Genomic DNA, 13,752 nt, shown 5'->3' on the forward strand with positions numbered 1-13,752 from the left:
CTCCTCCACAGACATGACAGCAATCTCCAATAACCTTGATAATTTCATCAGCATGTCATGCTTCTTTGTGCCTAACTTAACCACCATTCTCCTCGGTCTTTATAAAGGAAAGGGTCAACCAATCTGACCTTCAAATGAATCAATTTATTCCTTAGCCTTTACATCTCAATCTCTTAGTGTGCATGCCAAACCTCCTCCCTTTCATGCAGGAAAAAGTGTTACTAGGTTTGACCTTCTAACAATTAATTAATTTATCCAGCCACAGGAAAAGTCTTGTTGACCAGAGGCTTATCTGACCAGTGACAATTGTGTCTTTGATTCCGGGTCTCACTCACTGACCGAAAGAGACTGAAATGTTATGCATGTCCAATTGACCACTAGAAAATGGACAATGAGGTGGGGATGTCAGGACAGGCAATAATGGCTGTGTGATCTAACAATAGGAAGCTCCATTCTATCATTCTAGAATGTACTGAATGCTTTATTTATTAGTGAAGTGAAGCATTTAATGTGTGCAGACATGAAAGGGAACCTATCACAAGCTACATGTCTGAGGCAGTACTAACCAGCATGGAGGTGAAACAGGCCATTCACAGCTACCATTTGACTACAAGCAGGTGTCTTAACTGACACTACAGTTGATGCTGGTGTCTCTGAATGTTGCCTTTACAAACAATGTCACTAAATACAGCTACAGTCAATTACAACAATTTGATCACAGATTCTTTCTTCTATGAATGGTTATAATGTGTACAAATTGATTTTTTTTTCAAGTAAAACCAATTTTCACGATTTTCCATACCTTCGATATGCAAATACAGTATCCAAAAGAATAAAAATTCTTGCTGTCCCTATGGTACCATGAGCTGTTATGACTGAGACAAAGAGTGATCACCTGTCCTCAAATACCTTTATGTTGTCAAAAATGGCAGCCTGGCAAAGAAGGAAAGAGGAGGAAAGGGTGGGACTCCACAAAGTTATGGTAAGTTCAGATCATGAAAATTGGTTTTATGTGAAAAAAACTCCAATTTCATTTGAGTGATAACTACCATAACTTTAGTATACGTATTTGTCTTAACATAGTGGAGACTTTGATGCCAGGCGGCCCACGACAGAATGGCACAACCTAGAGACAGCTCTAGGTAGGCAGGAAAAGGTTCAGGGAACCCCCAACATAGAGCCAAAAACTGAAATAAAAGTGGAAAGTACCTCCCTGTGAAGGAGCAGGTGCCCAAACGTAGCAGATAATCACAAAAGAATAAAACATAGGACTATAGGGAGGGTGGGAGTTTTTAATCTTTTGTTTTTGGGCTACAAAGATGGGTGCAGGTACTGTTTTGGTAATAATTACTGAAATGAATATAAATTACTACTATGCCTCATGTACAACCAAAATGTGGATGTAGAAAGCCCTTTTGTTGGAACTCTCAGGTACTGGTAGATATATACAGATATGTAGGAACTTTCAGATAGATATATACAGTGAATCTTGTTATTTCAAACTCATATATTTATAACTCAAAGGCGTCTTTTATTTTGTTGGTCTCAGCCGGACTTCACACCAAATATTTAAACTCACCTCAATCAAACATTCACTTTATGTGGGTACAAAAATTATAGGAAACTCAATTAAGTTCTAATCCATGTAAATTGTAAATCATATAAAGCAACAAAATGCAGGTGGAAACAATGAGCACTGACCTACAAGGTAGTAGTCAGTTTTGGTACATGCACACTGCAAAGTTGACTACTTTAATTTGGTTTCAAGGGGAAAAAATCCAATTAAGAAAGCAATTCAGAAGAACTCAAATACTTTTCCATATAGGAGACAATTTAAGTGTCTTCATTCAAGATCCACAAAAGCTGTAATAAATTTTACTGTGTACCTAAAGGTACCATCATACCAGGTGATTTTCAGTTAAATTAACATGTGTTTTACCAGTACTGTTCTCCAAAAGGGATGATCCAAACACACTGTCAAACATGAACAAGCACTCACTCACTCACTCACTACCTATTATGTAATTAGATTCCAAGCTGCAACAAATTCAATACTTTCTTATTAAAATACCAGATTCTTGCTGCAGATACAGCCCAAAAATAATGTTGGGCACCAAAAGAGCACCTGAGTGCCAGCATTATATCGGAAGTGTGTTGCTATAGGTCTCATCACCAGGTGTTACAGGACAGATGTAACCTCCACACCCCACATATTCACTTAACATAATTATTACACATCCCATGCAGTCAACAGAAATATATCAAATCTATGGAGAATATTGTTTTGTATTTCAAAACACAAGTTAACGATCACATTCATGGTAATTAAGAGTAGGAACTATTCAAAGCATTGTCCCGCTAATAAAACTCATTATGACAGAGAGGGTATAATATGTAAGCACCATGATAACAATGTAAACTATGCTGTAAGCTAAAATACAACACAATTATAATTACTTCAATACAGCTAAATTAGAACTCATATCAGAGCTCAGCATACTGAAATATATTCCAACATTGAGAATCTTTCGGTACAGCCTATTTCTCTATGTTATTATCTCTGGTAACACCAATATGAAGCCCTATGGACCAGTATCTATTCACTTCAGTTATGCAAACTTTAAACTGGGTCACTGAGTCTAATTCATCAAAATAGCAATATCATTATTCTGAGTAAATCATATTTACACATATGTATGATATGACTATCTGTCATGAGATCTCATTCCTAAGTAAACTGAATATTTTGATTGTTGTAATCAAATTTGTTTATTTTACCAATGTGACTTTGACGTTGGTCTTTGAAGTATATTCACATACTATGAATTTGTCTTTCCTAATGCCAAATTTCATGACATTTGGATGAAACATACTAAATATTCTATCCTTGACTTGGAAAATGGCTTTATCAAGATCATTCATCTGAACAAACTTACGCTGTACTGCCCTTTATTACAGTATGTTTAATTGTTCCTCTTCTATTATACTTCATTAAACCCTAAAAGTTTGAAAAGTATTGAATTTGGACTGATAGATTGACAACAAATGGTACATAGTTAGTTCAAAATGACCTCCAACTCATAAAATAAAACTAACATGGGATCAACTATCTGTTTATCTATAAGACTACAAAAGATGCATCTGATCTACTGGTGAGAAACTGAAATGAAGATTTACAGATGTATATTGAAATGACATGTAAATAAGTAACAGAAAGTAAGGCTGATATACTTGTAAAGTGTACCTACTTCCTGTGTCCATCCCACAGTCTATTGACAGACCTCTGAACTCACATCCCGTAAACAGGACAACTAACATAGTAATAAGGAACATCATCTTCTGTCCATCCATAATCCAAAGTTTTCATTGACCATAAAACACTAAACTTAAAAGTTTTATTGATTTACTTCTTTTGTTTACTCCACTAATAAATAATAAAATGGTCCAACATGGATGAACATCCAGCACAGTCTTCTCAGGAGTTAAGTCTATTGTTACTTAATGCCCTATAAACAGCCAGGGTCATTTAAGGATATGCCAGGTTTGGCCACTGCCCCAGGTAGGCCACAAACACAGCGGTGCTAGTGAAATAAGGATGGTCAGATGTCTTAACTACTCAACCACCAGGCACCTCAGCTCAGGAGACTTGTTTGTCAGCATCAATCCTGATATCCCCAAAATGTTGTGTAAAGTTGCCTCAGGTAATGATTTTGCAGGTGTCCTCTAATGATCAACACAGGTTTCCACGTATGCTCTCAGTAATGAATGTCAAACTATCTGTATTTATGTATAATTCATCATGCCCCAGCTATAAGGGGAAATACACCTATCAATTGACTTACAAAATTTGTCAAAAATGTAAAATATTTACTTAATGTACAAGCTTTTGAAATGGAGTAGCTTACGGCAAAACTGTTTCCTGATATCAATATGTGAATTATAATCACAATATTATGAGAAGACTATAAAGCTTTCGTAGCTCGTTAACTTTGTGGGCTGGTTAAAACCATCCTCTTAACCAATGATATCCTGTACAAAACTTGACTGTCACTGAATGACGTGGGATGATACTGACGTAGGATGATACTATCAGGGAGTTCAGTGATGTAAAGGTGACTGTCATGAATGTAAAGATCAGAGGAAGTGGATCAAGATCATCACATTGTGAAAACAACAAGAAGAAATACTAGGTGTCAAATTGTGCCCCAAGTAACTCACCCAGTTTGTCCCACATACCACTCCTCTCATGAAAACTGCAATTAATACTTTCAGAATACCTATCATGTAAATGTATATGCTTTCTTCATGTTTAAGCCATTTGGTTCTATTTATTTCTGTCTGTTATTGTTCTACACTACAATATGTTAACACAATGAAATGTTGACTAAGGGGCGGTAAGACAATGCTGGGAAGAAAGACAAGCCACAGTTATGCTAGGCATTCAAGATGTATATGGTCATACAAACATGTACTAGATCTATTGTCGCCTCATTAGAGAGTATATGACAAAATAGGTGGGTATGTTATGTCTTTCATTAAAGACATGTTAACCACATACATCAAAAGTTCCACAACAACAGAGTTGTCTACCTTGATATATGAAATGGACAGGTGTGTGTTCACTATTTTTTTTTTGTTTTTGTTGCCTAGGGTCCGCTATAACCGGAGCAAGGACGTTAAGCTCCAAAAAAGAAAGAAAATACACAATTTTTTATCATGTTTGTACAGTGGTTTTGCTGATGAGATGAAGCTAAAACACAGCATGAGCATCAAACCAACATATCACCACAGGATTTCTCATCACTATATGAAATGTAGTGACTTTGACAGACTGCATCACCTATTGCTTAAGACAGCAACAATTTTCATTGTATCTGGTTCCTGGCTGTCCATGTACATTCAGTAAAACGTTATACATGAATTTTCTGTTGTGTAAGTGTTCCCTGACTTGGTAAATAATGCTTGCATATGGTATATAGCTATCCAATTTACTCTTTATAAGCAAAGTTCAAGTGGTTAACATTAAGCACTAACGGTTCAACCCCTAAAGCTTTAGTAAAATGGATTTTTAAGATATATGTTGGTCTTGACTGGAACCTGCTGTATGTGTCCTATGCTCTGTAGTATCACACAAAGTATAACCATGATAAAAAAATGACACAGGAAGCACAATAAGACTAATATGCATGAATTTGCACACACGTGGAGGTTTTAGGAAAGTGATATAGGTACCTGATATAGTAGTTCTCCTCAAATATACGTTTGTACAGTAAAAGTTTTAATAGAAGTTAATTCTGAATATTTTGCAAAACAGTGGATTAAAACGGTAGTTGCACAATAATGGGTCATCATTGTGTGACCTAGTTTTTTGTTGTTTCTAAGCTGAACAGTTACAACTGTACTACACACACTGACATTTCACAGTATTTGGGTTTGATGTACAGAGATTTGATTTTATCATTTTATTCCAGAATGCCAGTCTATCACCAATCAACCAAGACCTTGACTGCACAATCATCGTGCGTCAAATGTCCTCATAAAAAACAAGAGTATCAGTGAAACTGATGAATGCCCCCTGAAAAGGACTTACAGAGTAACTGGAAACAAAAATTTAACAAAGGGCATGAACTCTGTAATTAAGTAGTTTCAGGCACTGAAATTAAATACATTGTACATCCTCTCAGTATGACCAATATATACACCAAGTTATATGAGTTTAAATGAAAGCAATTTGAAGTTGTTCTCTTCACACAAAATTTTAACAAATGGCAATAACTCTGTAATTAAGGGTTGAAGACTCTGAATTTTGTACACTGCTCATCATCTTAGTATGATCAATGAATCCAACATGATTCAATATTCACTTTAATATAAGCAAAGTTATACTGCTGGCAAGAGGTTTGAACAAGGGGAAACTAGAATTGTCGCCTAGATGGCTGACCAATACCCCCCCGCACACTACAACGAGTCAATGGATAAGTTAAAGTGTTATTCTGAGAGTAATTGACATATTCTGCATGTGCCTGCATTTCTGGAAATCAGAAGGGGTGGAATACATGTTGTTCATGATCAAGAGAGTCTTGCAATACTTACATCTTTATTGAAGTAATATTTTCCACTGAAGGGCCACAGAGACAAAAAAATGTCTGCCGTTACGTTCTTGATTTACACTAAACACTCATGTTTGTCATGGCAACGAAACCTATTTTATAATGTTTGGCATCCACTAATAACCCTATATACCAAATTTAGTCAAAATTGGACAATATCTAAATTTTGACCAATCAGAGGCCAGGATTGTGTTTCCGCGGTATTAGTTTGGGAAACGTCTAATATGTCCAATTATTGGCCTTACTGAATTACATCTTTTAAGTAAGTTTGAATACATTCGGTCAAATAACTGAGGAGTTATGGACATTTATTAGAAAACTTGTTTATAGTGACCAGTTACCATGGCAACCAAAATTTTCGAAAAAAAGAAAGGGGCATGCATATCTACACATGATCCTTAATATTCCTGTAAAGTTTCATCAAAATCGGTTCACAGGTTTAGGAGGAGTTTGCCGGACAAAATGTGTCTACAGACGGACGGACGCCTAGACAGACGGACAACCTGATTCCAGTATATCCCCCCTAACTTCGTTGCGGGGGGTATAATAACTTGGCAACTGAGGGCCGAGGGCCATGAATTTGTTACACTGTCAATCACCTTAGTATGGCCAATGAATACACTAAATTCCATGACCTTTGTTTAACTGTGGGCAATGTTATGGTCCGGACATGAAAGGATGGACAGTTGGAAGGGCGCATTGGCGACTATACGCTCAGGGTGCATAAAAAAAGGTACAGTATCCTGAGATCTCCTCAAATATCACAAGACAAACACAGTGGTCTTTAACAGAATATTTCATAACCCCTTGAGAGTGACATGGGACATCAACCTTATGGGGTCGGTCAACATTGACATCTATAAAGCTTGCCAAGTACCAAGCAGGAACTTGATGCGACACGGGCCCACAGCATCTGATTTGATTCAGACGAGTCCGATGACGAGAAATTCCTATTCGGAGGATTCGGGCCGGAGGATTAGCTATTAAGTATATTTTGTTATATTGTTGATAAAATTATTGATCCTATTTTTGTGTTTGGGTTATTTTTGATGACAGTTAGGCCAAGTTATCGTTCCTAATGACGAAAAATCCAAGATGGCGGACGTACGTACATCTCGTGAACAGGGAGGTTGCCTGCAAATAAGCCCCCTCCCCTCTTTTGACAGTCTTTTTTTAACTGGGTGTGGGGGCTTATTTGCAGTAAAATACGGTATTTAGCAACTAAGGAATCCTCCATCAAGGGTTAGTAGGCTGATTTATATATACAATATTGTTGCAATGCTTTGAAGGTAGAATTTTTTTAATTGTACACTGACACCATGACATGGCCATGGCATGACAAAACTGTCATGGATGAGGATGTTTACCATTAGGTAAATCAAGTACATCTTAATCTGGAAAAAGTTGATAGAACATTGTTAACCAACCCTAGCTTTGCAATCAATGTATGCAACCAACGTTGAAACAAAAGTATGTAATGCATCAATGTTGAAGCCAATGTATGTAACAAGTGATGATGAAATGGCTGACAAAGAGTGATTAAGCTAGGGTTCAACTGTAAGTGTGAAGAAGCAGCTTATGACCTTTGTGTCAAAATGGTCGAACAGAACTGCACATACTAAGTGGAAATCAACTAAATGTATTGATAGTTTAAATTGACCACACTTAATTTTTTCACACAGGTTATATCTGTATTAGGTCTGATTTACAATGTTCTTGAACATAAATATCATGTCATGTATGCATGTTAAACAGAATTAACAAGATTATTGGTAATTATTATTGTCTGTGAAGAATTCTACAGATGATACAGTTCAGCCAAAAGTGTGATCTATCATTCTTGCAACAAAAATATTGCTGTTTATCCTTGTAGTACTTGATGATCCAGTTCAATAAACATTTGCATGTTTCGTACCCATAATTCAATCATTACTGCCATCAAACAATAATAATTGCATATGGTAGCATTATCGGAAAAATTCCTAACGGACCACATGACCTACTACTCCTATCATCATAAATCCATCCAACAACCATCACATGGTCTCCTGCGTGGGCACTTAAAACAAAAATTTTAAGCTCACCTGCAAGCTGAAGTAGTAGGGGTGCCAGCAGCAGAAGCAGGGCAGGAGTCCTTAGCATACTTTGTCCCTCTAATCACTTTGATGACATTCAGTCAGGCTACCTGAAGCAGTAAAAATAGTCTCATCAATCATTGACCATCATTCTGTTATACGCCCACAACTCCCAGTGTATGCTTTACTGCACATCTCAGCAACAATATCACACACGCAACACGTACAGGAAATTGATAGAATGAAACACATGTAGATTCAGAATATCTGAGCAGACATCCCTGTAGGGAGTGGGCTTCTATTAAAGAGAACTAATTATAATATCGAAACATTAAATAACTAGTTTATTTAATGATTACATCAAGCAGGACCTTATTCACGTGGATAGTAATTGGTGAACACAATTACCATCTGTACCCGGAACAAGGAATCATTACCGTGGCACTAATTCACCTGAAGTAGCGTCACATTAATCTTAGAAACAATCAAAAGCACTGAAGCAGAATATCAGATCTTAGTTGTAAGACCTTGAAGCAATCCCCTTGCTATATCCACCTGACAAGTAGAAGGTAAAGTTGTAGTCTTGTATTCAAAGACATTTTACAAACCAGCTGACAAGTAATCCAGTCTCAAACAGGTTTGATCTACTTAGCCCTCCCCTTCTCCAAATAAAATGTTAAAAACATATGAAACCTTTAAATATGACTTTTTAAGAGCAAATTAAAGATAAATTAATTTGGATGTCAAATATTGTCAGTAGGACAGGATGAAATCAATCTAGAAATGTTTGAGGACAATGTGTTTTATAATCAGAATCATTCAAATGAAAGATTGTGAAACAATTACCAATTACTCCAATACCACTATGTCAGGCAGTCTTACCATCTCCATTAATGTCTTATTTATCTGACAGTGAGCAATGCTTTTATATTCTGTCGCTAGCCATTCTCTGTATGCCAGAGGTATATCATTTAAGGGCTGCCATTTATCTATGATTTCAAAAATGCAGATTTACTGTAGGTAATATATTAGGAATCAATTGTGCTTTTACAAAATTATAAACCAGATGTAGATAATTACAATTCCATTTCTGCATAGAAAAGTGAACCATGTTTCCCTATTGCTGATAGAAATTTTGATTTGCCCCTGGGTAGGGTAACAATTCAGCCTCAGTATCATACAGATGGCAGCATATGGTAAGATAGCTGTGACTGCTGGATAATTACAGTTTAACCAACTTCTACATTTTTTGCAATGTGCAAAAATCATTTCTAAGTATAAATTAATGTCTTGTTAAAAAAAATGGATAGCAAATAATGGCCTTCTACATTACCTGGTTATTCACGGATACAAACAATGATTATCAAACCACACCTACCTGTTTTACCTAAAGCACAAAAAGACCTTCCACAACGCCTATCCACAAAACCCACAATTTCACATTGTTTGTCAAAATTATCTCCCCTTCATTTAAAACTGACATATCGCATCAATTTCCAGAACTAGGTAAAAATGTTCAGTCTCATTTCTTCTTTATATAGGTTAGGTCTTAAACGTAAGGACAAGTCTTATTTCACTGTATATTCTAGTTGACAAGAGACTTGGTGATTTAACTGCCTATAACTACCGTGGTCATTAAACTGAACTCAAAACAGTCTGTAAACTTGTATATTTCAAGCAATACATATACACTTCATGACAATACTAAACCTGAGCCAAAAGACTTGTTTCATGTTTACAGTTACACTTCAAGAAAATACTAAACCCAAGACTTATTTCAAGTATGATTGAATGACCTTTGGAAAATGCTGACATCTAGAACTGATATGGTGGAAGTCTGGATCACATGATACATGGGTGTATATATCGTCTTCCATCAAACTTATATCATTTATCTGTAAACAAGTATTTCCCTACCAACATCATGCATGCGATGTACTTTCCCATAAAGGATGGAGCTTTGATAGATTGGGGGAGACTAGGATGAGGTGATGGACCAACACCCTGTAGTGCATAACCATCATGACTTGGATGTGATAAGGATGGAGACTATATCCTTGTTGAAAACCTGTCAATCATGACTGACCCTAGTGCTTTGTTACATATCTAATACACCATTCCTCTATATTCCCTATTTTCAATGACGCAGCAAGCCATTTTAAAAGCTATAAATAACTATATGATCTTGATATAGACATAAATAAACTTTTTCATTCCAGTGCTTAAATGAATCCCATATAACTATCAAATGAACATCCACACCTACATGCAATTGACCACGCCCACTGTTATCACACCCACAGCACTAAGCTCAAATACAAAAACATGGTCACAATTTAAATCATAGCTTCCTTCCCCCCTAGGATGTTATTCAACACAAACATTATAAATACACTGATTTCACCTCTATATAAAAAGACACATATATCTTCAAGTACACACCTGTGCATTTCAACAATCTGATATTTCTCTCTATATCAAAAACACTTCAAGTAAATTAATTCTACATTTTGATATTTTATATGATCGGTGAACTAATTCATATCATTCATATCTTGAAGCACATTAACCCAACATATAATTGTCATTTTCAGAAAAAAACTAAGTATTATAACCCTCTTCAACTTCAGAGAAATGATTGCTATTGATGATAAGCAATGAGACATGCTGAACACAATTTGTTACTTAGGGAAGAAAAATCTCAACTAATTAACTAATTGTTGTCATTCATTTTTGTGGCAGATTTCTTTTCGTTGATTTCATGGATACTTTGGATCCTCAAATTCAGATGTTCATGAACTGAAAAATCAAATTTCCACAAAATAGTGATTTGTAAAAAAAAAAAAAAAAACAAATAAACAACAAGAGCCTCATGAAAATATATGATCTCACAGCAAATATCCATTGGCTTTAAAGAATGGGTTTTACTGTCATATAATATAAAGGACTACAGAATACCCTTAAATACACAGTACTTTGTACTGGAGTGAAGGGGAAAATCTGATATTGGTTTGCTGACATGATAGGCATCATATTTTTTGACACTTTAAGACATTCCATTACCAACTGATCAAATACAGAATGTGTGTAAACATTTCCTACAAATTTGAAACTCTCCACATGACGAAGTCAGAAACAATATAAGCTGAAAAGATCATTACAAGGAATTATACACTTACAAGTGATGTGTTTATTCCTTTTAATTGAGTGATGTGAATAGCTTAGAAGAGATTTGTGATCCAACTCATCAATACTGCATACTTCCCATAGGTGGCACTCTAAGGCTACCACTGGGTGAAGGATGTATGGAGTAGCAGGCATTGCAGTTAAACAAAAAAAAACTCCAAAGAAAGATCCATCAACATTTAAAAAAAAAAGCAAAGCAACTGACAGGAAGCATAAGTGATTACACAAAGTCTGTGATCTTTGTGACGGTAAAATAAAGCTTGTAATTTGATTTGTAGTTTGAGTTGATAGGTGCAAATCGGAATTCAATTATGTGTACACTGACTGAAATGATGGAGTTCCATTCTCTCTATTAAAACGGACACTTGAGTATTATTTTGTGATATAATTGAAAATTTCAACAAGGAAATGTTCTGCAAATAATTTCCTTTTATATTGAAAGTCACAACTTAGACTTAAAGGTTCTTTGAAGCTGTCAACACAGACAAATCCCTTCCATCTTTTCTTCATTTAACAATTTTTATAGCAAATAATCAAGTTCCCATAACTCTGATCCATAAAATTCTGTGCATGCAATTGTTTCAGTAGAAATTTTTTTTCAAGTCCTTAATTTAATGAAAAAGTGAAATTTAAAAAACAAAAAAAAAAAAAAACTAAAATCTTGTAAAAGCTTTCATTTTTCAATCAAAGTCTTTGAACAAGGATACATTTGTCATGACCATGGCCAGGACAAGAATATGGACATATTGGTATAGGGTCATATTGGTATAGGGTCATTACGGGATACAAAAATTAAAAAAAAATGAGACAAAGAAATAGTTTTCTTGCACCTCAGACAGGGATATCCACATAATACTGCATGCTGGATTTTTCTATCTTGCCCGATCTGTCCTGTACCCTTACGTGCGTTTTTGTGGCACCTACACCCACGCATTTCATCAAAAACGTAGGTTATGTCGTTGTTAAATTTCAATGATATTCTATTTAATTAATCATATTAAAAATGAAACAGAAAATAGATCTTCACTGTAAAATGTGTTTTTTTTGTATGTGCGGCCTATATTGTGTATGCGGCACTATCCAAACATGTTTTAAAAGTGAAGAGGCTTTGTGGGTATTTTGAGGCTGCAACTGGACATGCCAAACTCTGATTCAATATTGAATAATTTTCAGAGTAGTAGGTGTGATAAAAGAAATCTATTACCTGTAACTGAGTGAGATCAGGGTATCTCAGTCTCGGAAAAGCTCACAAAGGACCAGAGTGTGTAAACTATTAAATGATGCCAAGGTGAAGAGAAGATTCTTTCCCATAAAACTGTCATTTGTCAAGGATCCAGCTGAAGTTTATAACATTAAAAGCCTTTGAGATGTCTGTCCTTCAACTCCAATCAGGGTAATATCCAATAATTATAAGACATAATTTGTTTTGTGGAGCCAGGTTAAGATAATCATTGCAAAAAGAGTGGGTTAACATGAATCTACCATAACAAAATCAAGGACATATTTGTAATTGGTTCAAATCAGGGTTATCATGGACAAGGCTAGCTTTATGATGGGATTAAATAAGGGTTATCATGGACAAGGCTAGGTTTATGATGGGATTAAATAAGGGTTATCATGGACAAGGCTAGGTTTATGATGGGATTAAATAAGGGTTATCATGGACAAGGCTAGCTTTATGACGGGATTAAATAAGGGTTATCATGGACAAGGCTAGCTTTATGATGGGATTAAATAAGGGTTATCATGGACAAGGCTAGGTTTATGATGGGATTAAATAAGGGTTATCATGGACAAGGCTAAGTTTGTGATGGGATTAAATAAGGGTTATCATGGACAAGTCATATATTTGTCATGGTATTGAAATAGGGTTACCTGGTATCATGGACAAGGTTAGGTTATTCACTGGATTCAATCAGGGTTACAGACAGTTGACAAGGTTTGGTTTATCATGGCATTAAATCAGGGTTATAATCGGCAAAGAACGTGGTTATCATTAGACAAGACAGGTAAAGAGCTTACCTGTCCAATTAGATACTCTACTTATCTATTTCTCAAACTAGGCCCAAAATGGTGACAAGAGACAAGGAACTGAATAGTGTATTAATGAGAAATCTTAAATATATATCATATGTATATGCTATAAAGTGTAGTTGATGTAAAGGTACTACTTATAGAAACAGACAGCATTAAAACAGGGTAGGTACATACATACCACAGTATAGGGGAAAGGAATACTTAAACATACTTAAACAAGCTAGAAGGTAACTGTCAATAACAGAGAAACATATGCAATATCTAAACAAAAGCAAGAAGATGGAAATTTGCTTTTATGATTTACGATTCAAAAATGGGTGTTTCTGAATCAATGTAAAGCTTAA

The 13,752-nt window shown here is 35.5% G+C and overlaps 1 protein-coding gene across 2 annotated transcripts in view; it reads right to left on the reverse strand.

Moving 5' to 3' along the window:
* Positions 1–13,752, reverse strand: part of LOC132544548 (pro-neuregulin-2, membrane-bound isoform-like) — a 55,235-nt gene that overhangs the window by 8,634 nt on the left and 32,849 nt on the right. For both annotated transcript variants that reach the window (XM_060208157.1, XM_060208158.1), the window contains one exon: positions 8,195–8,295. In XM_060208157.1, coding sequence (XP_060064140.1) covers positions 8,195–8,252 — 58 coding nt within the window. In that variant the 5' untranslated portion in view covers positions 8,253–8,295. The remainder of the gene's footprint in view (positions 1–8,194; positions 8,296–13,752) is intronic.

The sequence above is a fragment of the Ylistrum balloti genome, unplaced genomic scaffold (genome assembly GCF_031769215.1).
Source record: "Ylistrum balloti isolate Yb309-2 unplaced genomic scaffold, AGI_CSIRO_Ybal_v1 Utg369802, whole genome shotgun sequence".
In the NCBI taxonomy this organism is placed as follows: Eukaryota; Metazoa; Mollusca; class Bivalvia; order Pectinida; family Pectinidae; genus Ylistrum; species Ylistrum balloti.